The sequence below is a fragment of the Procambarus clarkii genome, chromosome 76 (genome assembly GCF_040958095.1).
Source record: "Procambarus clarkii isolate CNS0578487 chromosome 76, FALCON_Pclarkii_2.0, whole genome shotgun sequence".
Taxonomy (NCBI): Eukaryota; Metazoa; Arthropoda; class Malacostraca; order Decapoda; family Cambaridae; genus Procambarus; species Procambarus clarkii.
The window spans coordinates 8676349-8700616 of record NC_091225.1 but is presented as its reverse complement, the minus strand read 5'-3'; the positions used below and the strand labels follow the sequence as shown (position 1 = coordinate 8700616).

Genomic DNA, 24268 nt, shown 5'->3' with positions numbered 1-24268 from the left:
TAATTCACTCTTTCGGGGGACAGGAAGACAGAGTATATTCTTACACGTTAGGCTTTTATCAACAAGCAGTAGGGGGTGAAGTTCTCCCCCAGCAGGGTGAGGAAGGTGTTACTGAGGCGAGGAGCAGCAGTGGGCGAGGTTCTCCCCCAGCAGGGTGAGGAAGGTGTTACTGAGGCGAGGAGCAGCAGTGGGCGAGGTTCTCCCCCAGCAGGGTGAGGAAGGTGTTACTGAGGCGAGGAGCAGCAGTGGGCGAGGTTCTCCCCCAGCAGGGTGAGGAAGGTGTTACTGAGGCGAGGAGGAGCAGCAGTGGGCGAGGTTTTCCCCCAGCAGGGTGAGGAAGGTGTTACTGAGGCGAGGAGCAGCAGTGGGCGAGGTTCTCCCCCAGCAGGGTGAGGAAGGTGTTACTGAGGCGAGGAGCAGCAGTGGGCGAGGTTCTCCCCCAGCAGGGTGAGGAAGGCGACGCAGGACCCCACCAGCAACATGTAGAAGGCTCCCTGCAGATGGTTGAGGCTCAGCACCACTTCCTCTCCTTCATCCTGGAAACCATTAATATTGACTACCGTAAAACTCCTCTAGGGTCTCGCTCGTAACTAAGACGTACACTGTACATATATAAATAAAAAGATATGACAGTAATATTTGAAGAATATATTAATGATGATTAGGAATTATTGCAAACTATGGGGGTGGGGGCGGTACCCAGTTTTTCCTGGGCCTGTGTTTGACTCACATTTGTTGATCTATATATCCGTTATCTATCTATTTATCTATCCTTGTATCTACTCATCTATAATCTGAGAGTAGAGACTCGCGCCCCTACAAAAAAAGACCACTTCCTACTTACTTTTCGTTCTATTCATCTATTCGTCCATCTATTTATGCATCTGTCTATTCATATATCTTCCTATCCTTAAATCTGTCGATATTTATCAACTATATATTCATTATCCCTCAGTCTACTCAACTAGCCATCTATATATCCACCTATCTATCCATATATCCATCAAGCAATTCATCTTTCTGCCCATTCATCCTACCATCCATCTACATGTCCATTTATTTATCCATTCACCTATCCATGTGTGTCCATCCATCTATATTTTTATCCATTCATCTGTGCATCCTTCTATCTATGTATCACTCAATCTATATCTCTAATAAATCCATCTATATCTATCTGTCCAACTTCCTATCCATTTAATTTTCTATCCATCGATCAATAAATTTGCCTATCCATTGATGCATCTATATACTCATCCATCTCTCTCTCTCTCTCTCTCTCTCTCTCTCTCTCTCTCTCTCTCTCTCTCTCTCTCTCTCTCTCTCTCTCTCTCTCTCTCTCTCTCTCTCTCTCTCTCTCTCTCTCTCTCTCTCTCTCCTTTGCGATTGAAATTGCGAAGTGGGATTGCGAACGGGATCTGGGAGTTATGATTATTACGAATTTAAATAAAAAAATCAATGCATAAATGTTCGTAATAAGGCAGACAGGTCACTGGGATTTATTTATCAAAGAATTGTTAAAAGCACATGGTGTTATTCTTCAGCTATATCTTGCTCTTGTTAGGCCCCATTTAGATTATGCTGTTCAGTTGGATAGAGTGCCGGGGGATATGAAGTAGGACAAGATAGGAGTGAGGCACTGATACTGAAGTTTAAGACAGAAATATAATAAGTTAGGAGCAAGGGAGGAATCTTGATTAAATGTGGTATTCATCTACGAAAGGGAGTTGGAAATGGAAGATTGCCGAGGCAATTGGTGTCAATTGCTGACTGGACAACTAGTGTAAATCAAATGCATTATTCATTGACAACTTGGAATCCTTCTGGGAACCTATTCCAGTCACTAGATATAAAGTTAATATATAAACTTAACCACATTCCCGCAATCAGTGAATAATGTTGTATATTACCATACAAATATTTTTGTTTAAAACAAAATTTTTGCTCATCTGCTTTTTATCTATGTGAAAGTGCGTATCTGCCTTCAGTCCGTGTTGCTGTGGGAAGAATGGTGGCTGTATTTAACTTACATGTTTCATCGGGCTCTGTCAATATGGCTGAAGCTTGGCCCAAGCGTCTGGCCTCCAACTTGGAAAAGAAACAAATAATCTACTTTATGGTATAGATTTACCTGATTTGCGTTTCCCAGGAGTGTTGTATTGTGAAGCGTTGCAACCTTTTTGTCCTCTCGCACCCGCCTGGCCATCACGTCTTCAGTCCAGTAGGTAATAATACCGGCAGCTTCCAGACGATTAATTAGTTGTGCAAAACGTTGATGAAATGGTGCTCCCTTTCTATTAAACAGAAATGAATTGGAATAGAAACTGAAGAGTATTATAATTTATCTGTTTTGTATTTTGCTTAGTCTATTGCATTATAAGTGGCAATTGTCAGAGTAAAGTAGCAAATGAGTAATTTTTACGTGTTAAACAATGATAAATTCTATAAAATATTCCTTGGTAATTGTTCTTAAACTTTAAAGTTTTAGCCAAATTTAATATGAAATTTCTTGCGAAACTCTGTTTACAGAGACCTAGAATAAGAATGAATGCTTGCCTAATGCACCACCCATAGTCAGCTAAGATCGGAAATGCCTTTTTGCTGATGTAGAGGGGAGTGTTGCCTCTCGCGTCCGAGTAGCGAGTCTCAATGATGACGGTAACGTAGTTCTTGTAGCTGATGAAGGAGAACCCTCCTGCTAGCACTTTTCTCAGAGCGTCGTCCACCTGCATCAACTACCGAAGAGGTTTTAATTGAAAGTGTATTTTTTATCTAGACTGCTTATGAAGTAAGGAGGTTTCATTGATACTGAATAAAAACATGTATAGACGAAACTCAGTAGAATTAATATATTTTGGAATACGGACAGTACCCACCTCCAATTTATGGTATATATGCCTGAATACAGGATTGGGATGGTTGCTATAGAAATTAACAGCTGCTTCCGTTAGGACCCAGTGTTCAGTTCCCCACTTCCAGTGAGGCTGATTCACCAGGTCCTCTAAAGTCTCAAGAGGCCGCGATCTTTCCTTCACAGTGAGGTGCGCCATCAAGGATGAAGAAAACCCCGTAGTAATGATCAAGCAGAACACAAGCCACCATCCCACCAACATCTGTACACATGTGTAATTAACTACGTGTAGTGACAAGAAATAATATTGAGGGATTTCATGTATTTAATGCGACACTAATGTATGAATAATGAATAATACAATAATGAATTAATAATGCATTAATAATAAATGGATATTCATTAATAATGAATATGATAAAGATAAGAGAGATACAAATAAGTAAATAAATCCACACAATAAGTAGCCAAATTAGGCACCATAATGACTAACAAAATGTTAGTTTTTAATGAGATGTATAGACTCCTGCAACGACATGTATAGTATCGCAGTTGGTCGCATTAAATATAACTTTGCACTGTTCGTAAAAACCAACTTTTCTTGCTGTTTTTCACTAACATATCTCCATTAAGGGTTGAATTGAGACTATGTAGCTTAGTGTATACAATATTAATTTCCTTAAGGGAAATGTTAATATTTTTTTTAGTTAGAAAATTAATTTTTATTAATTTAAATTTACTAGCATCTATGTTGTATTTTGCGCTCAATTTGTGATGTTATTCAGACATGTGTTTACCTACTTTGTCCTGTGTTAAGTGACAGGTGTGCAGATACTTGTGTCTATTTCACTCTAGATTCAGTTGTGAAAGTAGAATAGCGATAGTCAATGTGAATTCGATTGAGTTTAATAGTTTGATAATTCCATGTTGAGAAGGTTCTCAATGTTCTTTTCGAAGATGGTTCTGATAAGCTATCCTCCTACGAGTAACAGTACTGGAACATAGTCTGTGTATTCGTGTAAAACTAATGGCCCTTTTAAATAACAATGGTACTTCCCCGCCACTGATATGGGCCCTATTATTTAGCATTCTAAATAAATGATGTTAGTTATCTTTACAACTAGCTTAGTTTACACAATTTAGTTTATCGGCCTTACTTGCCAATCAACATTGTTATAACATATGTTTTTGTTTTTCACTTTCATTCCATCTCAATATTGGAAAACCTCGAGGCTGAGATGATCATGATTGATATCAGCTGGGTCTACGACTGGCTATGGTTTGGTCATTGGAGGGATTGTTAGGTGCAGAGTGATAAAACACAGATGGTGTTCTTGAGAGAGGGTGGGCTGTTGGCTAGAAGGTGTTTGTGGAATTATGAGAGGAAGAGTCATATGAATCTAATGGCATAATTCATGTAAAAATAAGAGAGAATAGGTTAAAGGGAGCGGGAGAGTTGGGGAGTGAATTAGATCAAAATTAAGTGCTGTTGAGTGGAATAGGTTGGTGAAACGCGTGTGTGTGTGTTGGATAGGCTCGAGAATTTGACGGATAGAGACTTGAAGAGCTTGTTTGGACAGTGTTTGAACCCTTAATGTAGCCTCATGATGCAGGTCTTCTCCCACACTGACAGTAATTCACCACCTCACTATAGTGAGAACTCAGGGAAATTAAATAGTGCAAGCAGTCATCATTAAAAAAAATATTTGAAAATGTAATGAGAGCTTTGCAAAATGCATCCCTAAGCATCAGATCATAATAAAGTGAGAAAATGACCTTTGGAGAGTTCAACTAAAATTTTTAACTTCCCTCGATAGTGCAGAAAAACATAAATACTGAGAAGCTTCATATTAGAATCAATCTCAGAAGAATCATATTTTGATAGCTATCATATTCATCCTGCTGTCCCATTCACACTGCTACCCATTGAGGGTGTGGACACAATGCGACCCAAACGTTTAAAGTTTAGAGCTACCCCCAATGATAGTCATGCTTTCGGGGAAAAAAATATTCTTAAGGTCCTGAAGGACGTTACCGGCATCACACCCACTGACATTAGTCAGGAAGGTGACGATTTGGTGCTCTTCTTTTCATGTGAGGAAGAGCAAGAAAAACTCTTGATCAATGATGCCATACTTCGCAAGGAGCACCACCTACATGCTCTCTTCCCACGTCAGTTCCTGGCCGGAAGAACTGTTTTTACCATCAGGACCAGCCAGTGGATCGCTGACCGACCGCAACATAATATCATGGACAATATCGAGGACGAAAATCCGAACCTGGGTGTATTCAACCTAGAGTTCTGAAACACCGACAAAACATCAATGAAGATTAGTTTCACCACCATAGCTACGGCCACCCAGGCTGCCACACAAGTTTTCTACTGCTTCGGCTTACAAATACCACCCCACCAAGTAAAAAAGAACGACGCCATGAGCTCCAGCAGTGCTTCAAGTGCTATGAGCTCTCCCAACCCACCATCAAGTGTCAGCACCCTGTCCAGAAGTGCAGCCTGTGCGCACTGGACCATCACTAATCCATATGCAAGGCAACCATCATTCGCTGCTTGCTCTGTGATGTCAATCACCCCGCAATTTCCTACCGCTGCCCCCGCAGACAGGAAGGCATCAAGGCCCAGGTTGAAGCCAGGAGAAAAAACCCTTCTACCTCCGCCACCAGAGCCCCAGGCGTTCAACCCACCACCTCAGCTCCCACCAACTGACCAGAAGACATCCCGATCTTATCAAAAAGTGGCTCCTCCCACCAGGCGACCCCAGGCTTCACAGACTCCGTCACAGTCCCCTGCATCATGTGCAGGACTTATCCCTGGTCTTATTAGACTAGCGGAGAGGCATGCCGGACCAAAGAACCACCGTTTTGTCAATGAACTGAACGAATTATACATTGCCAATGGTATGGCCCCCATCATAGCCCCTGGCGCAAGTCTCACTGCTTACACTAACACTCCAGAGACTACCTCCAGGACGCCCACAAGGTCGATTTCAACACAAACTCCAGAACCACCCATGGCCCGGGCGGCACAAAAGTATTTCTCTCTCCAGCTCCCAACACTCCTACCATCACCATTTCAGCAGCCGCGCTAGCAGACATGCCGTCTACAAATGCTAACATCAACACCAACACTCCTGAAATACTGTCTACCACCAATCCACGACACCTGAGTCTATCACAGACTGCAAGGCGAAAGTCGAAAACACCTACGGATGTTACGGACTCCTCAAACGAGGAAATCTTAGTAGGAGCTCCACCGCCGCACCACATATGACTCCTACTCGGTACAAGACTTCCTCACGGAGGCCCCCCCCCCTCCTCCTCACCAAACTCCAACGACAGCAAGGCTCAGCCAAAGTCTCAGGCAAGAAAAAATGGAAGACCTAGAGGTCTACACTCCACCCCCCCCCCCCACCAGCTCCATAACTGGTACAGCCAGCCCTCCATGACTGAAGACTCACATCCATCCCAGATCTCTAGTATCAGCCATTGATATAGATAATGGCTCCAAAGAGCCTCCATGTACGGGCTCACCATAGCCCGTGCTACTTGGAACTTTATATTGTGAGTAGCTGAATCTAAAAAACAATAACAATGTCATTAAATGAGACCAAGAGGGAGACAAGTCACGGATGAGCATCTTTGATAAAACTTGGAAGTATGAGGTCGACTGTATGCGACGACCATGTGCAAAAATGACGTCATCACAGGCGCATGTCATTTGCGAAAGTCTTAAAACGTCACTTGTCGTGAGGAAGCCGGAAGATAAGGACGCAAGTTGCTGCTGTAGAAGAAGGAAGATATTTGTTACTTGGGGAGGAGAATTTGTCAGGAACTTTGTGAGTGAAGCGTGAGGAAGCTGTAGGAGGGCGATTGGTGACGTATCACTTAAATAGTTGCAACAGGTAGGAGCGACCAGAAGCCAGGGGGGAGGGGTCGTGCCCTGAGGAACCACGGTGGTGAATCCTACAAGAGAATTGTGTGGGTAGGTCTACCTGGTTTTCTCCTGTCCCGTGACCTTTCTCATGGAAGTCAAGACTGAGAGCAGACTGAGCTTGGCAGTCAAAAGAGAGTTGTGTGGGCGACTTATCAGAGCACCATATTTGGACGTTGTGCGACGAGCATCGCTGTCTCCATATGTTGTCGTAAGAGCTTAGTAAACTGCCATATGTTAATTGTTGCAGTGAGATCGTGTGCTCAACTATCTTGTACAGTGTTTATGTATGTAGATTAGAATGTTTGTAGAGATAATGAAATGATATAATGAGTTTAAAGTGAATTGGCCTTATGAAGGCGGGAGCGAAGGATGCTCACTCGGCCCGGGTCAGTGGCTGTCTGATGGGAAGAGCCCCCCAAATGGATAAAGATTTCCGATGTGAACTCTTCCTGGTAGTACCCCCACAGTACAAGCCGGCGAATGGGATATGAAATTGCAAGGAGAATTTTATTTAATGAATGTTATTTTACTCATCTTTTTGTACTCACCAAGTTGTGCTTGCAGGAGTTGAGATTTGGCTCTTTGGTCCTGCCTCACGACTGTCACTTAACTGGTGTATAGATTCTGGAGCCTATTGGGCTCCATCAGATCTACATTTGAAACTGTGGGGAGTCTGCCTCCACCACATCATTGCCTTTTGAAACATTTGTGTTTAGATGCCAGGATAAACTATATTATTTTGAGGTAATGGAATTACAGGTTCATGTTTGATGGACGTGATGCGTCCAGAGATGATGCAGCAGTGGTACATAGTGGACATGATTCGCCATTAAGTGATGTAGCAGCAATATGGGAGAAGACCCACTGACGGATGGTCCCAGTAGTGGTTGTTCTGTGCAAAGCTACAGTAGTGATTCCCAGGAAGATCAATCACCAAAAAGGAGACTTGTTGTGTAGCGAGAGTAGCTGATCTTCCGGATAAGATACAGAGGGCTATCTTATCTGGAGGTTATCTTGAGATGATTTCAGGGCTTAGCGTCCCCGGGGCCCGGTCCTCGACCAGGCCTCCTTTTTGTTACACACTCAAGACTCCATTTTGTTACACACCCCCAAGAAGCAGCCCGTAGCAGCTGTCTAAGTCCCAGATACCTGTTTAGTGCTAGGTAACAGAGGCATCAAGATGAAAGAAACTTTGCCCATTTGTTTCCGCCTCCATCGGGGATCGAACCCGGAACATAAGGGCTACGAATTCGAAGCGCTAACTACTCAGCTGTCAGACCCCTGCTGTGGGATTGTAAGGGCAACAATATGTGTTTGAGAGGTGGACGGATTCGTGTAGTATGCCTGACGCAATGCAAGGCGAGAGTATTGATATTTTGTTTGATGGTGTTAAATTTCATGTAAAAAGTCTTGCCCAGATTATGAGGTGACTGAGGCACAGCGAGTTGCTGAGGAGAAGCAGGCAGAAGCCTAGCAGAGAATCAAATGGAGTACGTAGGAGAGATGCTATTTATGTAGAACCATTATCTGATATTCCTCGGTTATTATTTTTATTTATTGTGTGTAATAAATGTTTGTGTGTTAGACAACTATGTTTGACCTTGTCCTGCTGAGGAATTCTAAGAGGAAAGAGAGAAATAATTGCAGGTGGGACGACAGTGTACCGAAAACAAAAGGGGACTATGAGGAGGTCACCCAAAGACTAGGGTAAGTCATAGTAGCTCCATTAGGGTGTGTACTCCTGACAATGGTACAGTTCTGAGCCGGATCCCCAATAATATGATGCTGAGCCCCCATCTCCATATCTAAGTCACCAGGTGACCCGCCAGTGTGTGATCCGCTGTGTTAGTAGTAGAGGTGGTGAGAGAAAGTTATATTTTTTTTTATCGGTGGCTCTGTCACGAGAAAGCCGAGGGTAAAATTGGGTGACACTTGCGAGAGAGAGTTCAAGGGGGCCCCTGATGGCCCATCAATGGTTAGTGAGGAATATTAGAAAGTATGACAAGAATGACATGAAAGACAAGAATGTGAATGGAATGACTTAGACGTATTTAGTGAAGGATTGAGCGGGCAGGTTGAAGGTGAAGATAGCGTTGGAACGTTTACGTATTAGCAAGTAGAAAGTGGATGAGGAAGAAAGTAGGAATCCAGAGAGAGTGGGTGTGGTGTTGTCCTATTAACGACATTATTTTTAGATGAAGCACTATGGCTTAGTGGGAGAGTGCTGGGGGTCTTGCTAGTCAGTTGATAACAGATTTATTATAATATAAAACACCTACCCTGCCGGAGACACTGACGGAGGGGTCAGAGGGCAGGTTCTGCAAGAGAGCACCATAACCATACAGTAATGAGGTGATGAGTCCAACTGGATGCCCTCCTGCCACCTTCTGCCACGCCCTCTGCAGAAGCCACAAGGTCACACCCCACATAACCACGCTCAACAGAAGCGCAACCCACAACTCTCCTGGGCAAAGAAGTTGACATAAAATACATTATAGTTTCTCTCTCACTTTCTCTCTGTTACAGCCTGCTTGAGCCAGTAACCATGTTCTTTCTGCTTAATGGGCTTTAGAGCCTCCACTTCCGTGATCCCACCCCCAAGTCAACTGAAAGTTAAACAATTGGCGGTAGCAAGTAATAATGCAAAGAATAAAGCATTGGTAAATAAGATGCAATAACACCTTCACAAATAAATTATGTATTAAAGTATAACTACACTATATAACTAACTATAACTAAAGTATACAGTGTCTCCTTCATGCAGGAAAGTTAATATATCTGGAGTGTTCTTCAAATCCCGGCGAGTCCACTGCCTTCAGGTATACGTTGTCCACACTCAATGGTAATCACTGGCGAGTTCATCTTCCTCAACATGGGTCAGTCCACACACCGTATCGTCACAATGTCCAAATACCCCAAATCTGCTCTCTAGAAACACATTGACAGAGGGCTTCAGCAACATTCTGACAGGGGGGGGGGTCACAAATAATACATCCAGGGGTCACCACTAACATGCTGTCAGCACTTCTCAGCAGACGGCCAATTCTGTCGTTTTATAAATCCTCTTGGCCCAATCCCGGGTATGTCGGTCCATAAAATCACTGCACAAGTACAACAGCTAACACACTGTCTACTACCGACGGCAGCCACTTGTACTTTCACAGGAACAAATCAGGAGTTCGGGACTGCCCGAAGTGAACCGATTTCCACAGCGCAATAGACTCTCTACGTCACCTCTGTGGACTCTGTTGAGTCATTAGAAAGACAGAAAGTATAGAAGAGCATAGGATGACAATGGATATGATAGGATCTTTCACCGGAGAACTGAAAATGTAATCGAATGCGTAATCTAGATGGCGATGATATCGTTCCTTCTCTCACCAGAGGTATTCAACATCGACATCACCTCCTAAATTAGGTAAAAAAACAGGAGCCTTTTACAGACGTCAAACCTCTGCCAACAGATCGCGTTGTCTTTGTCTCACTTAATGCCTTGTAGTTGGAGTACAGATCCATAGATGGCGTCGAAAGTGCCACTCCTCACTCCAGCAACGCTGTTGATATCGTCTGTTACAGTCACTTTGGGCCAGTAACCGGGTTATGCTGTTTTGACCTCTTTTACTATATCGAACCCCAAGTGTTTGGTAAGCTTTCAGGAACTGGCTGTATCAAGTAGTAATGCAATGAATAAATAGAGGTGGAGGGGGGGGGGATAAGCAATATATAATTTCCTTCACCAAAATATATATATATATATATATATATATATATATATATATATATATATATATATATATATATATATATATATATATATATATATATATATATATATATATAATATTAGAGTATAACTACACCTATTTACAATGGTGCCTCATTCACGCAGAACACAACGCAACGACATTGTTCATCAAGCCCAGTAAATCCACATTCCAAGTACACGTTGTCCACTCTTACTGGCAAACACTGGCGAGTTCACCTTCTACATGGGCCAGTCCACCCACACAGTATCATGATGTGCCTACACCCCACCTTCGCTCTCCAGATACTCATTAGCAGAGGGCTTCAGCAGCACGATGACAAGGCTCCCAAACTAACACATATAAGGGTAGCTAACACCCTGGCAGAAGCCTCTAGCAGTTTGCCAGCAGCACTTCACAATTGACACATCACTGTCTTCCGTAACTCTTACGAGCCAATCCCGGGTACGGTGATCTTTAAAACACTGCATATATGCAGCAGCTAAAACACACTGCTCAGATCGACGGGGGCTACTTAGTCCACTCGCAGGACCAAGCTAAGAGTTCGTGAACTGCCCAAAGTGAACTGCTCTCCTCAGCTCAATCGCCTCCATATGTCACCTCTGTGGATATAAAAACGTCATTAGGCAGATAGACAGTACACTGGTTAGCCCCGGGATAACACTATATTACGGTATCGACACCATCGTTGGAGTGTGGAATGGCAATTTCGGCGCCATCTATGGATCTGCATTCCAACTCCCCTAGTAGTAGTTGCTATGTAGACAACGCCATTTCTTGGTGGTGGCATAGTATCGGTGGAGAGCTCCAGTTTCCTGCCCCAGTCAGAAGTGGTGGTCGATGTGGATGACCTCTGGTGGGTGGCGTATCAAGATCAGTGCCCTCTAGGTTGTGGCTACAAGTCACAATGTCAAGTCCGCGGTGAACGAATGTTATCCCCAGGGTTACTCATTTTACTGTCCGTATGACTAATGAAGTTTTAATATCCACAGAGGTGACATATGGAGGCGATTAGGCTGAGGTGGTCACTTCTCCTTGGGCAGTCCACGAACTCTTAGCTTGGTCCTCTGAGAAGACTAAGTAGGCACCATCGATCCGAGCAGTGTGTATCAACTGCTGATATATAAAGTTTTTTTTAAGAATGACGTACCCGGGATTGGCTTGTAAGAGTTAAGGAAAACATTGACATGTCTATATAAAGTGCTGCTAGCAAGCTGCTAGAGGCTTCTGAAGGGTATTAACTACCACTGTTTGTGCGTTAGTTTGAAACCCCTGTCAGCTTGTTGTTAAAACCCTCTGCAGTGTGTATGAAAGCGAAGGTGGGGTGCAGGCACATCGTGAAACTGTGTGGGTGGATTGGTCCATATGGAAGGTGAACTCGCCAGTGTTTGCCAGTAGACAACGTGTACCTGGAAGGTGGGTTCACTGGGCTTGATGAACACTGTCGTTGTGTTGCTCCCTGAGTGAAAGAGGCACTGTGTACATACGTACAATAATAATCTATTATATATATATATATATATATATATATATATATATATATATATATATATATATATATATATATATATATATATATATATATATTATTAAATATGACGGAAAAGGTAAGATTAATAATTCTAACATGAATTTTCTCTTTCTTTTTTCTTTTCACTGTTGATGGTATTTGAAAAATCAATTCTCCAAAATTCATTTTTATTTCTAGTCTGACGCGACACTTGAACGCGTTTCGTAATAACTAATTTCATTTTCAAAGACTTTAGTTTACACACACACAACTATAACTTTGCAAACACTAAACAGAGTTTAAACAGCTTCGATTTTACACCTGCATTTGGGTGAGGTGATATGTTACAACAGTTAAGGATGAGGTGGAAAAAACAAACTTTCAACACAAGACAGAACACGAAACAATGGGTATAATATTTTGTAAGTTAAAGGGAAGAATGGAAGTAACTGCAAAGGGCCTATTGGCCCATATTTCTTGATGCTTCTATATTGGTGCGGAGTCTTGAAGTGGGTAGAATATAGTTGTGGATTGGCTGTTGATTGCTGGTGTCGACTTCTTAATGTGTAGTGCCTCGCAGATATCAAGCCGCCTGCTATCGCTGTATCTATCGATGATTCCCGTGTCTTTTGTTAAGACTTCTCTGGTGATGGTCTGGTTGTGGGAAGAGATTATATGTTCCTTAATGGAGCCCTGTTGCTTATGCATCGTTAATCGCCTGGAAAGAGATGTTGTTGTCTTGCCTATATACTGAATTTTTTGAGGCTTACAGTCCCCAAGTGGGCATTTGAAGGCATAGACGACATTGGGCTCTTTTAAAGCGTTCTGCTTTGTGTCTGGAGAGTTTCTCATGAGTAGGTTGGCCGTTTTCTTGGTTTTATGGTAAATCGTCAATTGTATCTTCTGATTTTTGTCTGTAGGGATAACGTTTCTATTAACAATATATTTCAGGACCCTTTCCTCCGTTTTATGAGCTGTGGAAAAGAAGTTCCTGTAAAATAGTCTAATAGGGGGTACAGGTGTTGTGTTAGTTGTCTCTTCAGAGGTTACATGGCGTTTCACCTTCCTTCTTATGATGTCATCAACGAAACCATTGGAGAAGCCGTTGTTGACTAGGACCTGCCTTACCCTACAGAGTTCTTCATCGACTTGCTTCCATCCTGAGCTGTGGTTGAGAGCACGGTCGACATAAGCGTTAACGACACTCCTCTTGTACCTGTCTGGGCAGTCACTGTTGGCATTGAGGCACATTCCTATGTTTTGTTTCCACCAGCAATCAACAGCCAATTAATCCACAACTTATTACGAAACGCGTTCAAGTGTCGTGTCAGACTAGAAGTAAAAATGAATTTTGGGGAATTGATTTTTCAATTACCATCAACAGTGAAAAGAAATATAAGAAATATTGAGAAAATTCGTGTTAGATTTATTAATCTTACCTTTTTGATCATATTTAATAATATATATGTCTACAGGAAAGACTGCTACCAAAATATACTAATATATATATATATATATATATATATATATATATATATATATATATATATATATATATATTTATATATATATATATATATATATATATTTATATATATATATATATATATATATATATATATATATATATATATATATATATATATATATAATATAGTAGCAGTACCTGCCCCGCGTTGCTGTGGCTCAGTCTGGGAAAGTGGGAAAGAAAGAAAGGAGAAAGTACACGATTCTAATATGTTTAATTTTACAATGCTTGTGGGTATATAATATTTTTTGTTGTTCAATTGTCTGTGGTGATATAGAGATTGTCTGGTTTGCCGACTCTAGAACAAGCAACATATCATTGTCCATGTGAGAAGTAATCCGTGTTTAGATATAAACTGCACAGTTCTTAAGATTGGCCCTGAGCTTTGTTGATGGTGATTGCAAACGCCAAACGAATTGGAAATTAAAATCTCTTAAATTGAAATGGCATATATGTTGGAATCATAGTAATGTGAGCAATGAGGACATCTTCACCTATGAAAGGTCCTGTCAAGATTGTTGCTTCTACGATGTCGCTGATTAATTTTTTTACTGCAAGCCGCATGGCGTTGCAAAGTTTTGGCTGGTTGATGTTTCGCAACATAATAACTGGCAAGCCGATTTTAAATTGCCGTACGTGTGATGGTATCCCTGGCAGATCAAGTGAATTAAAAAATTCTGTTGGATAATTAACCGCTTCATCTGCTTTCTCAACAGTGTCGACGAATTTGTATGTGACTGCCTCGCTTTGAATGTTAGACTGAATAATATTATTAAGTTCGGGTTCTAAATGATTTGGAAATTTTGCACGTGGGAGTTTCAATGAATTGCATGTTCAATGGCAATTTCAAAGCCGACGTAGCAGTTCTTCCACCTGGTAGCAATCTCGCAGCTATTCTGAACGATGCAAAAGCAAAGGCTATGCCATTTTGGGATCGAAATGCTGCCAGAATCAATCTAATTAGGAAGGTTTTTACCAGTTCTTCCTGGAGCATCTAAGAAGATTTCTCCAAGCTCGTTATTGACTGTTTGAACTGTTTGATTGTAAATACCTTTTCTCTCAAGTGGTAGATTAGGAATATTTGATTTCACATACGACAACAGATCACCCGTGTTGTAACTTTGTTCACGACGCAATTCTACATCGAACGAAGCAGCAGCAGATTGATTCGGTGATGGCATTTCCAATTGATTGAGGACTTTGTCCGCAATGTCTAAGCACAAATCTTCAATCATTACCAACGCTTCGTTGTAGATTTCTGTTGTGAAATCCATGTTCACACTTGATTAAAAATATTCGTCTATTCGAATGCAACGTTGTGTCAAAATTTCAAAGCAATCGGTAAAGAGGTATCGAAGATTTCCCTCACATGAAAAAACACAGGAAAAACACAGTTTTTCAAAATAGCACGCTTTTTTCCCATCATAGACGTGACATCTATATAGTATGTATATAAAAACTCGCTCAGATGCGAATGGAACGTTGTGTGAAGATTTCAAAGCAATCGATGAAGAACTTTCGGAGATTAGCGATTTTGAACAAACGAACATTTCCATTTTTATTTGCATAGATAGCATATGTGTTGCTCTTACGTGCAACAGAGGGTGCTGTTTTTCAAGAAAAGATTAGTTTTATTTGTCACAGGTGTGGCAGCTATACTTATATTTACGAAATGAACGGTATGGTAAACAACACAGCTCAATTCCAACACAATGTCACACAAAATAATTCAATAAAAATATAATAAATTGAAATCTATAAAAATAAAGATTATCAATTAAATCGGAAACATTGAAATGGAATTCGCGACATATTTAGTATAGCATGTATACTAATAGGTGCAACAGATGGCGCTGTTTTTCAAAAATGAATGTTTTTGTCACAGGGTTGGCATCTATATAGTAGTTATATAAAAAGACGCGCCTGTTCAAATGCAACGTTGTGTCAAAATTTCAAAGCAATCGGTGAAGAACTTTTGGAGATTACAGCGTGTGTTGCTCTTACGTGCAACAGATGGCGCTGTTTAAAAAAAAAATGTTTTTTCCTGTCACAAGTGAGGCATGTATATAGTAGATATATGAAAAGGCGCGCCTGTTCGAATGCAAAGTTGTGTCAAAATTTCAAAGCAATTGCTCAAGAGGTTTCGAAGATTTCCCTCATATGAAAAAAACTATTTTTCAGAAAAAGCATATTTTTTGACCGTCACAGACGTGACATCTATATAGTATGCATATAAAAACCTGGCTGGATGGGAATGGAACCTTATGTGAAAATTTCAAAACAATCGGTGAAGAACTTTCGGAGATTAGCGATTTTGAATAAATGAACATTTGCATATATAAATATATATAATATATATATATATATATATTTATATATATATATTTGCATATATAAATATATATATATATATATATATATATATATATATATATATATATATATATATATATATATTTATTAGTATATTTTGGTAGCAGTCTTTCCTGTAGACATATATTATTAAATATGACCGAAAAAGTAAGATTAATAATTCTAACACGAATTTTCTCAATCTTTCGTACATTACGCTTCACTGTTGGAGGTAAATCAAAAATCACTTCTCCAAAATTCATTTTTATTTCTAGTCTGACGCGACACGGGCGCGTTTCGTAAAACTTATTACATTTTCAAAGACTTCACAAATACACAACTGATTAGAACGTACGTCTCTCTGATATTATATCTACATTTGAGTGAGGTGGGAAGGATGATGTGGCATTAACACAAGACAGAACAGGGGATATTAATAGGGTATTAAAAGTATCAACACAAGACAGAACAGAAACAATGGGTATTGAATAGAAGTGTTTGTAGAAAGCCTATTGGTCCATATTTCTTGATGCTTCTATATTGGAGCGGAGTCTTGAGGTGGGTAGAATATAGTTGTGCAATAATTGGCTGTTGATTGCTGGTGTTGACTTCTTGATGTGTAGTGCCTCGCAAACGTCAAGCCGCCTGCTATCGCTGTATCTATCGATGATTTCTGTGTTGTGTACTAGGATTTCTCTGGCGATGGTTTGGTTATGGGAAGAGATTATATGTTCCTTAATGGAGCCCTGTTGCTTATGCATCGTTAAACGCCTAGAAAGAGATGTTGTTGTCTTGCCTATATACTGGGTTTTTTGGAGCTTACAGTCCCCAAGTGGGCATTTGAAGGCATAGACGACGTTAGTCTATTTTAAAGCGTTCTGTTTTGTGTCTGGAGAGTTTCTCATGAGTAGGCTGGCCGTTTTTCTGGTTTTATAGTAAATCGTCAGTTGTATCCTCTGATTTTTGTCTGTAGGGATAACGTTTCTATTAACAATATCTTTCAGGACCCTTTCCTCCGTTTTATGAGCTGTGGAAAAGAAGTTCCTGTAAAATAGTCTAATAGGGGGTATAGGTGTTGTGTTAGTTGTCTCTTCAGAGGTTAACCTCTGAAGAGACAACTAACACAACACCTATACCCCCTATTAGACTATTTTACAGGAACTTCTTTTCCACAGCTCATAAAACGGAGGAAAGGGTCCTGAAAGATATTGTTAATAGAAACGTTATCCCTACAGACAAAAATCAGAGGATACAACTGACGATTTACTATAAAACCAGAAAAACGGCCAGCCTACTCATGAGAAACTCTCCAGACACAAAACAGAACGCTTTAAAAGAGACTAACGTCGTCTATGCCTTCAAATGCCCACTTGGGGACTGTAAGCTCCAAAAAACCCAGTATATAGGCAAGACAACAACATCTCTTTCTAGGCGTTTAACGATGCATAAGCAACAGGGCTCCATTAAGGAACATATAATCTCTTCCCATAACCAAACCATCGCCAGAGAAATCCTAGTACACAACACAGAAATCATCGATAGATACAGCGATAGCAGGCGGCTTGACGTTTGCGAGGCACTACACATCAAGAAGTCAACACCAGCAATCAACAGCCAATTATTGCACAACTATATTCTACCCACCTCAAGACTCCTCTCCAATATAGAAGCATCAAGAAATATGGACCAATAGGCTTTCTACAAACACTTATATTCAATACCCATTGTTTCTGTTCTGTCTTGTGTTGATACTTTTAATACCCTATTAATATCCCCTGTTCTGTCTTGTGTTAATGCCACATCATCCTTCCCACCTCACTCAAATGTAGATATAATATCAGAGAGACGTAAGTTCTAATCAGTTGTGTATTTGTGAAGTCTTTGAAAATGTAATAAGTTTTACGAAACGCGCCCGTGTCGCGTCAGACTAGAAATAAAAATGAATTTTGGAGAAGTGATTTTTGATTTACCTCCAACAGTGAAGCGTAATGTACGAAAGATTGAGAAAATTCGTGTTAGAATTATTAATCTTACTTTTTCGGTCATATTTAATAATATATATATTTATATATATATATATTTATATATATATATTTGCATATATAAATATATATATATATATATATATATACATATATATATATATATATTTGCATATATAAATATATATATATATATATATATATATATATATATATATATATATATATATATATATATATATATATATATATAGCGGTGAAGGTGTAAATAGAGTGATCAGCCAGGCAGGTCTGTAGAGATTCTCAGAGATAGTGGGGCAGCCAAGTCTCTGATTTTGAAAAACTCGCTACCCGAGGAAGTTCAGACTAATGGGATACAGAGGGTTATTTTGGAGGGGTTTCCCTCGATGAGAAACGTTGCCCCCTGTTATGATCTCAGCCTACAGGAGAAACGAGTCTCCCTCCTTGAGAGTTATTCAGCAAGCCTGACCTAACTAGAAGGTCTAGCAAATATTGAGGTGATAACCCATATGAAAAATAGTATGGTGGATTCAATGAGCAGTTTAAGATTATGGGCAGTAAGTAAGGAAACAGATAAATGACTGGCTAGGAGATGTGGGTATTTTGCTGGAGGCGTGAGGCTCGCTTTTGGAGGGGCTTTGACCTCACTTGAGTGCCCGACATCGCAGGGGAAAGCCGAGCTCCGTTCGAGCTCCCGTCAGAAGGGAACCCCTAGTGATATATCTCGAAGAGAAGAGAAGTGTGCAGACGTACCAGCTGTGGAATCGAGCTGGGAACGTTGTGGTCTCAAGTCCTGGTCGACGAGCAGATATTAAATCGCCCAGAGGCATTATTGTGGGCGGTGGAAGCGCCGTTACCAGACGCCGTCAGAGGGAGAAGCGCCCTCGACCAGACGATCTGTGGTAAGCACGATATACGCCAGTTCATAGTGATTGCTTGTAGTTGGTCGTGTGCCCAGCGACAGTAGCGATGTTTATTTATAAGTTAGACATGTTTTAATAAGGCAGAAAGCCTGAAATAGGAGAGTGAAGAGGGAGGAGCACAGAGCGACGTCCTTCCCCTTTGAGCTCTGACAGACGACTGAGGGAGCCCAGCTCCTGACGGAGGAAGACCCTCCCAGTGAGTGAGGACCGCCGCCAGGCAAGGTGGAGTATGGACCCGCCCAAAACGGGGGAGTCCACTCTCACTGTATGTAGAGGACAGATAGAGGTTTGAGGCAAGCATATTGTGTGGTTATTTTTGTTTATGTGTTAAAGGGGAACATTTTATTGGAGTGTCGATGGGTTGCAGGTTTGTCTTTGGGGAAGAAGTTGCTGAGAACTTCGAAGCCAGCACAGATGAAGTAATTGATGAGACTCCAAGGTAGTGGAGGCGAGGACCTCGAGCTGTGAGGAGAAGCAGTGAAGAAGAGTGTCACGTGCTCCTGTAGAGGTGGTGGAGCACCATAGTTGCTCGAGGAAACTTCATGGTGTAGCAGCCAAGAGAGCTGTGGAGGAACCTAGCAGAAGGGTGAAGCACCGTAGTTGCTCAAGAAAACTTCATGGTAGCAGCCTGGAGGAGCTGCAGAGGATCCTGGTAGTGAAGCCCGGAAGAACCTGAAGATATCAGGGTAGTGAACTTCCAGAGGTGGAAGGGAAGTTCTGGTGGATTACTAGTAGGGAGTTGATAGTGTTTGGTTGTCATTAGCGTGCAAGACGCAGTGAGAGGTGAGTGATTGTTGGCATTCTTATGTCAAGGAGTTTTTTATACTGAAGTTTAGAGTTACAATCGTAGGCTGGATTACCTACAGATGTATGCGTTCCAGGACTGACAGAGTGATCGATTGATCATTGTTGTGTATCAATGAACATTTATACTGATATATGTTATTGCATTCAAATGCTAATTTTCTATATATATTATCTTGCTGATGGTGCAACAGTGTATGTAGACTGGATCAACTTAAGGAGGTTGATAGTATCAGGTGGTGAACCAAGAGATAGGACACCACTTAATATGCTGATGATAGAGTTCTGATGATGTTGGAGTGCAACCTGATTGTAATAGTATAGAGTATAGGATTCATTTTTACTGTATGTGTGTATGTGCTTTGTCCAGTAAATGTATCCCAATTTGCCGGTGTTTGCCCTTGCCCTAGTGAGGCTTCCCAGGAGGTAGTAAAGAAGGAGAGAGAGAGAGAAAGAACCAAGAACCACTGCTGTGGACAGGGTAGAAGGTAATACTAGTAAGTCATAGGGGATTGAGGGGATCACATCTGATAAGGAGAGAGTGGGGAGTCACAGCGGCTCGAGTGGGTGTGTGCACGTGACAACGAGGCTAAGTGTTGGAGCCGCATCCCCTAAACGTGTGACGTTGAGCCCCTCTCCAAGAGCCAGAAGCGCCAAGGGTGATCTCCTAGTATAAACACTCTACCGAGTTGTGGGTTGGGTTGTCCATAGAGAAGGATCAACGACGACAACACCAACCAACCCACGACTATAATACCCCTTAGTAGAAGTACACTTGTAATCGAGGTATTTCAGTGGCAAGTGTACGTTGGCAGTAGTTGATCATATTCCTATAGAGGGGATAGAGGACATACTGGCCATTGACTTGGCAACGCAACCCGTTCTCACAAATTCGTAAAGTCAATATTGACTTATTAACTACGTGCATAGGTGATATACTAAACATAATAGATACCCTTAAAAAGATTCATAGAAAACACCGACCTTACCTAACCTTGTTAGTATCTTAAGATAAGCATCTTATTGCTTCGTAATTACAATTATTACTTAACCTGTACCTATTATAGGTTAGGTAATAATTGTAATTACGAAGCAATAAGATGCTTATCTTAACATACTAAGTAGGTTAGGTAAGGTCGGTGTTTTCTATGAATCTTTTTAAGGGTATCTATTATGTTTAGTATATCACCTATGCACGTAGTTAATAAGTCAATATTGACTTATTAAATTTGCGAGAACGGGTTGGGCAATGGGTTTGGACAGTAACCATCCATGGGTTGCTGACGATCCGCTTGAAGAGGTGGTAAGACCTGTAGTAGCAGAGCAGGTCAGATTCCAGGCAGAGACGCATTTAGAACTAAAAGAATTGTTTAACCCTATATCTACAAAACACCTTGTTAAGAGCACTCTAGCAAACTCTCCTGACTCTACTCGCGAACTGAAACATTGGGCGAGGGCGACATGGACAACTGAGCCAGAAAAGGAACCGGGCGTGCAAGCACACACAGATACCCCAGAGTATGGAACAATGGCAGGTGACCAGTACTTGCGGTATGGTAAGGTACGGTGCTCACAGAACGAACAAAGAACTCCCACGACTTCAGAGGTATGTGCACAGGTTGTAGTGCCCTCAATGTTCCTAACCAGGCTAATGGAAAGAACCAGTTATCGACATTGCAGGCTTGTAAAAGTTATTCATCGTTTAGCCAAATGTTTCTTGTGTGTGTTTTGTATTTACCTCATCTTAGCAATAAAAGAGGTAACCAAGAACCAGTGGACGGACACGCAGATGATAGTATAACGTAAAGCATGGTGGAACGATATCAGGGACAGGACACCCGCCCCATGATTGTTGTGGACGGAAGAAGGGACCCAAAGGTTATTGAGGATGTTGGTAGTCCAAGAAATGTTTTAATAAGTGACCGTACTCGACAGGTTGACGTCACTCGTGTAACTAGTGGACCTAGTGCCAACGTTGTAAGGAATGTTGGCAGCCCTAACGTTAGAAGAGCTAACACACTCTTCATTAGTGTACAAACAGCCACTGTGGGATTGTGCTCGGACCTAGTCATCAGTCAAGACGTTGGTACGTATTTCAGGCTTTACTTGTTATCCAAAATCATAGATTTTCTGTATTCCAGATTCCTATTTCTTTGAGGGACCTCCAGATCGATACAAGAAATGCCTTCGGCATACAGCCACCACCGGTATCACAGTTCATGGAGATGTCTGTTTGCCCCAGTTTGTCGATCCTCTGCAGAACCTCCGTACTGACATTAACCAAAATGCATAAGATGACGTTGCTCCTGACAGGTACATCAGTCAGACCATTGTCCATGGTCTGGGAGTTCACTCTGGTTAAGACATCTCTATTAACGCAGTTCTTAAAGCAGGAATTTTTCTCAACATTGTTCACCTGTCTGATTGGTTGTATTCAAACATACTAATTTGGTTTAATTTTCTTTTTCGAAACCAAATTTTTTTTGGTGGGGAGGTGTTACGGTATCGACATCATCGTTGGAGTGTAGAGTGGCAATTTCAATGCCATCTATGGATCTACATTCCAACTCCCCTACTATTGGGCGGTATGTAGACAATCCCATCTGTTGGTGATGGCGTGGTATGAGTGGAAAGCTCCGGTTTCCTGCCCCAGTCAGAAGTGGTGGTCGATGTGGATGACCTCTGGTGGGTGGCATATCAAGATCAGTGCCATCTAGGTTGTAGCTACAAGTCACACTGTCAAGTCCCCGGTGAACGAATGTTCTCCCCAGGGTTACCCAGTGTACTGTCCGCATGGCTAATTACGTTTTTATGTCCACAGAGGTGACATATGGTGGCGATTGAGCTAAGGATGGAAGTTCACTCTGGGCAGTCCACGAACTCTTAGCTTGGTCCTGCGAGAAGACTAAGTAGCCACCATCGATCCGAGCAGTGTGTGTCAGTTGCTGATATATACAGTGATTTTGAAGATCGACGTACCTGGGATTGGCTTATAAGAGTTAAGGAAAACAGTGATGTGTCTATTATGAAGTGCTGCTAGCAAACTGCTAGAGGCTTCTGCTAGGGTATTAACTACCCCTGTCAGCGTGCTGCTGAAGCCCTCTGTCAGCGAGTATCTGGAGAGCGAAGGTGGGGTGTAGGTACATCGTGATACTGTGTGGGTGGACTGGCCCATGTAGAAGGTGAACTCGCCAGTGTTTGCCACTGGACAAAGTGTACCTGGAAGGTGGGTTCACTGGGCTTGATGAACATTGTCGCTGTGATGTGCTTTGAGTGCAAGAGGTACTGTGTACAAACGTATAGTAATAATCTATTCTAATATATATTTAGTGGTGAAGGTGTAAATATATTGGCGAAGGGAATTGTGTCTTGCTTATCACCCCCTCCCTCTTATTTATGCATTGCACGGCTACTTAACACAGCCAGTTCTTGAAAGCTTACTTCCGACTTGGGGGTTGGATATAGTAAAAGAGGTCATAACATCAAGAACCCGGTTACTGGTGCTAAGTGGCAGTAACACACTCGTCCACCGGGAATTGATAGTGTGCTTTGTAGCCATAACCTAGATGGAACTGATCTTGATGCGCCACCCACCAGAGGTCGTCATCTTCGACCTCACATTCTAACTGAGGCAGGAAACCGGAGCCAATCACCGCTGCCACGCCACCACCAACAGAAGGCGTTGTCAGAGTTGCACCAAATATCGGGGAGTAGGAGTGCAGACCCGTAGATGGCGCTGAAGTCTTCACTCCATACTCCAGCGACGGTTTCGATACTGTAATATCGTCACACATCCCCACCAAAAAGAATTTGGTTTGGTTTCTAACAATAAACCAAATTAGCATTCTAAATAAAACAAACGAGACTTAGGCAGATTGACCACCAAGGTCATGAGTAATTCCTGCTCTTGAAGTTGTACCATTAGAAATGTCTTGAACAGAGCAAACACCAAAACCACAGGCGATGATCTGACTGACGTGCCTGTCAAGAGCAATGCCACCTTGCACGCCTTGGTTAATATAAGTACTGAGGCTGTGAGGAAGATAGAAAAACTGAGGCGAACTGCCAGTACCTCAGAGAGCAGTGATACCGCTGGTGGCTGATTAAAGAAGGCGTTTCCTGTGCCGGTCTGGCTGTCCCCCAGGGAGACAGGAATCTGGAATCCAGGACTTGGAGGACTTTGGCTACCAGATGCAGCCTGGATAAAAGTATCAGTGTTTTGACCGATGGCTAGGTTCACGTGTGTTCCCATGACGACAGCCTGTTCACTGAAGGACGTCAGGGTCACGACCACGCTGCTGAAGGCCTGGTTGGTGACAGTAAAGCAACGGTCGAGGGTGATACTTTGGTAACAGGGGAGTGACGAGTACGTTCACTCTAACTTCATGGCTGCCAACATTCCTTATAATGTTGGCACCTCGCCCACTAGTTACACGAGGTTCATTAACCTGGCTAGACCTGTCATTCGATATTACCGTTATTTGACTACCACCCTCCTCAATCATTTCTTGGTCCTGTTCTCTCGCAATAACCATTATCATTGGGCGAATGTCCCATCTTTGGTACCGCTTCAAAATGCTTACG

The 24268-nt window shown here is 41.8% G+C and overlaps 1 protein-coding gene across 1 annotated transcript; it reads right to left on the bottom strand.

Annotated features, from left to right (window-relative positions):
* Positions 1 to 401: 401 nt before the first annotated feature.
* Positions 402 to 14876, bottom strand: LOC138357143 (glutamate receptor ionotropic, delta-1-like). The gene is made up of 6 exons (XM_069313795.1): positions 14579 to 14876; positions 9080 to 9264; positions 2877 to 3113; positions 2557 to 2735; positions 2132 to 2294; positions 402 to 536 (listed from the first exon to the last, which is right to left on the bottom strand). Exons 1-6 carry the CDS (start codon positions 14874 to 14876, stop codon positions 402 to 404), a joined length of 1197 nt encoding a protein of 398 aa, XP_069169896.1.
* Positions 14877 to 24268: the final 9392 nt, after the last annotated feature.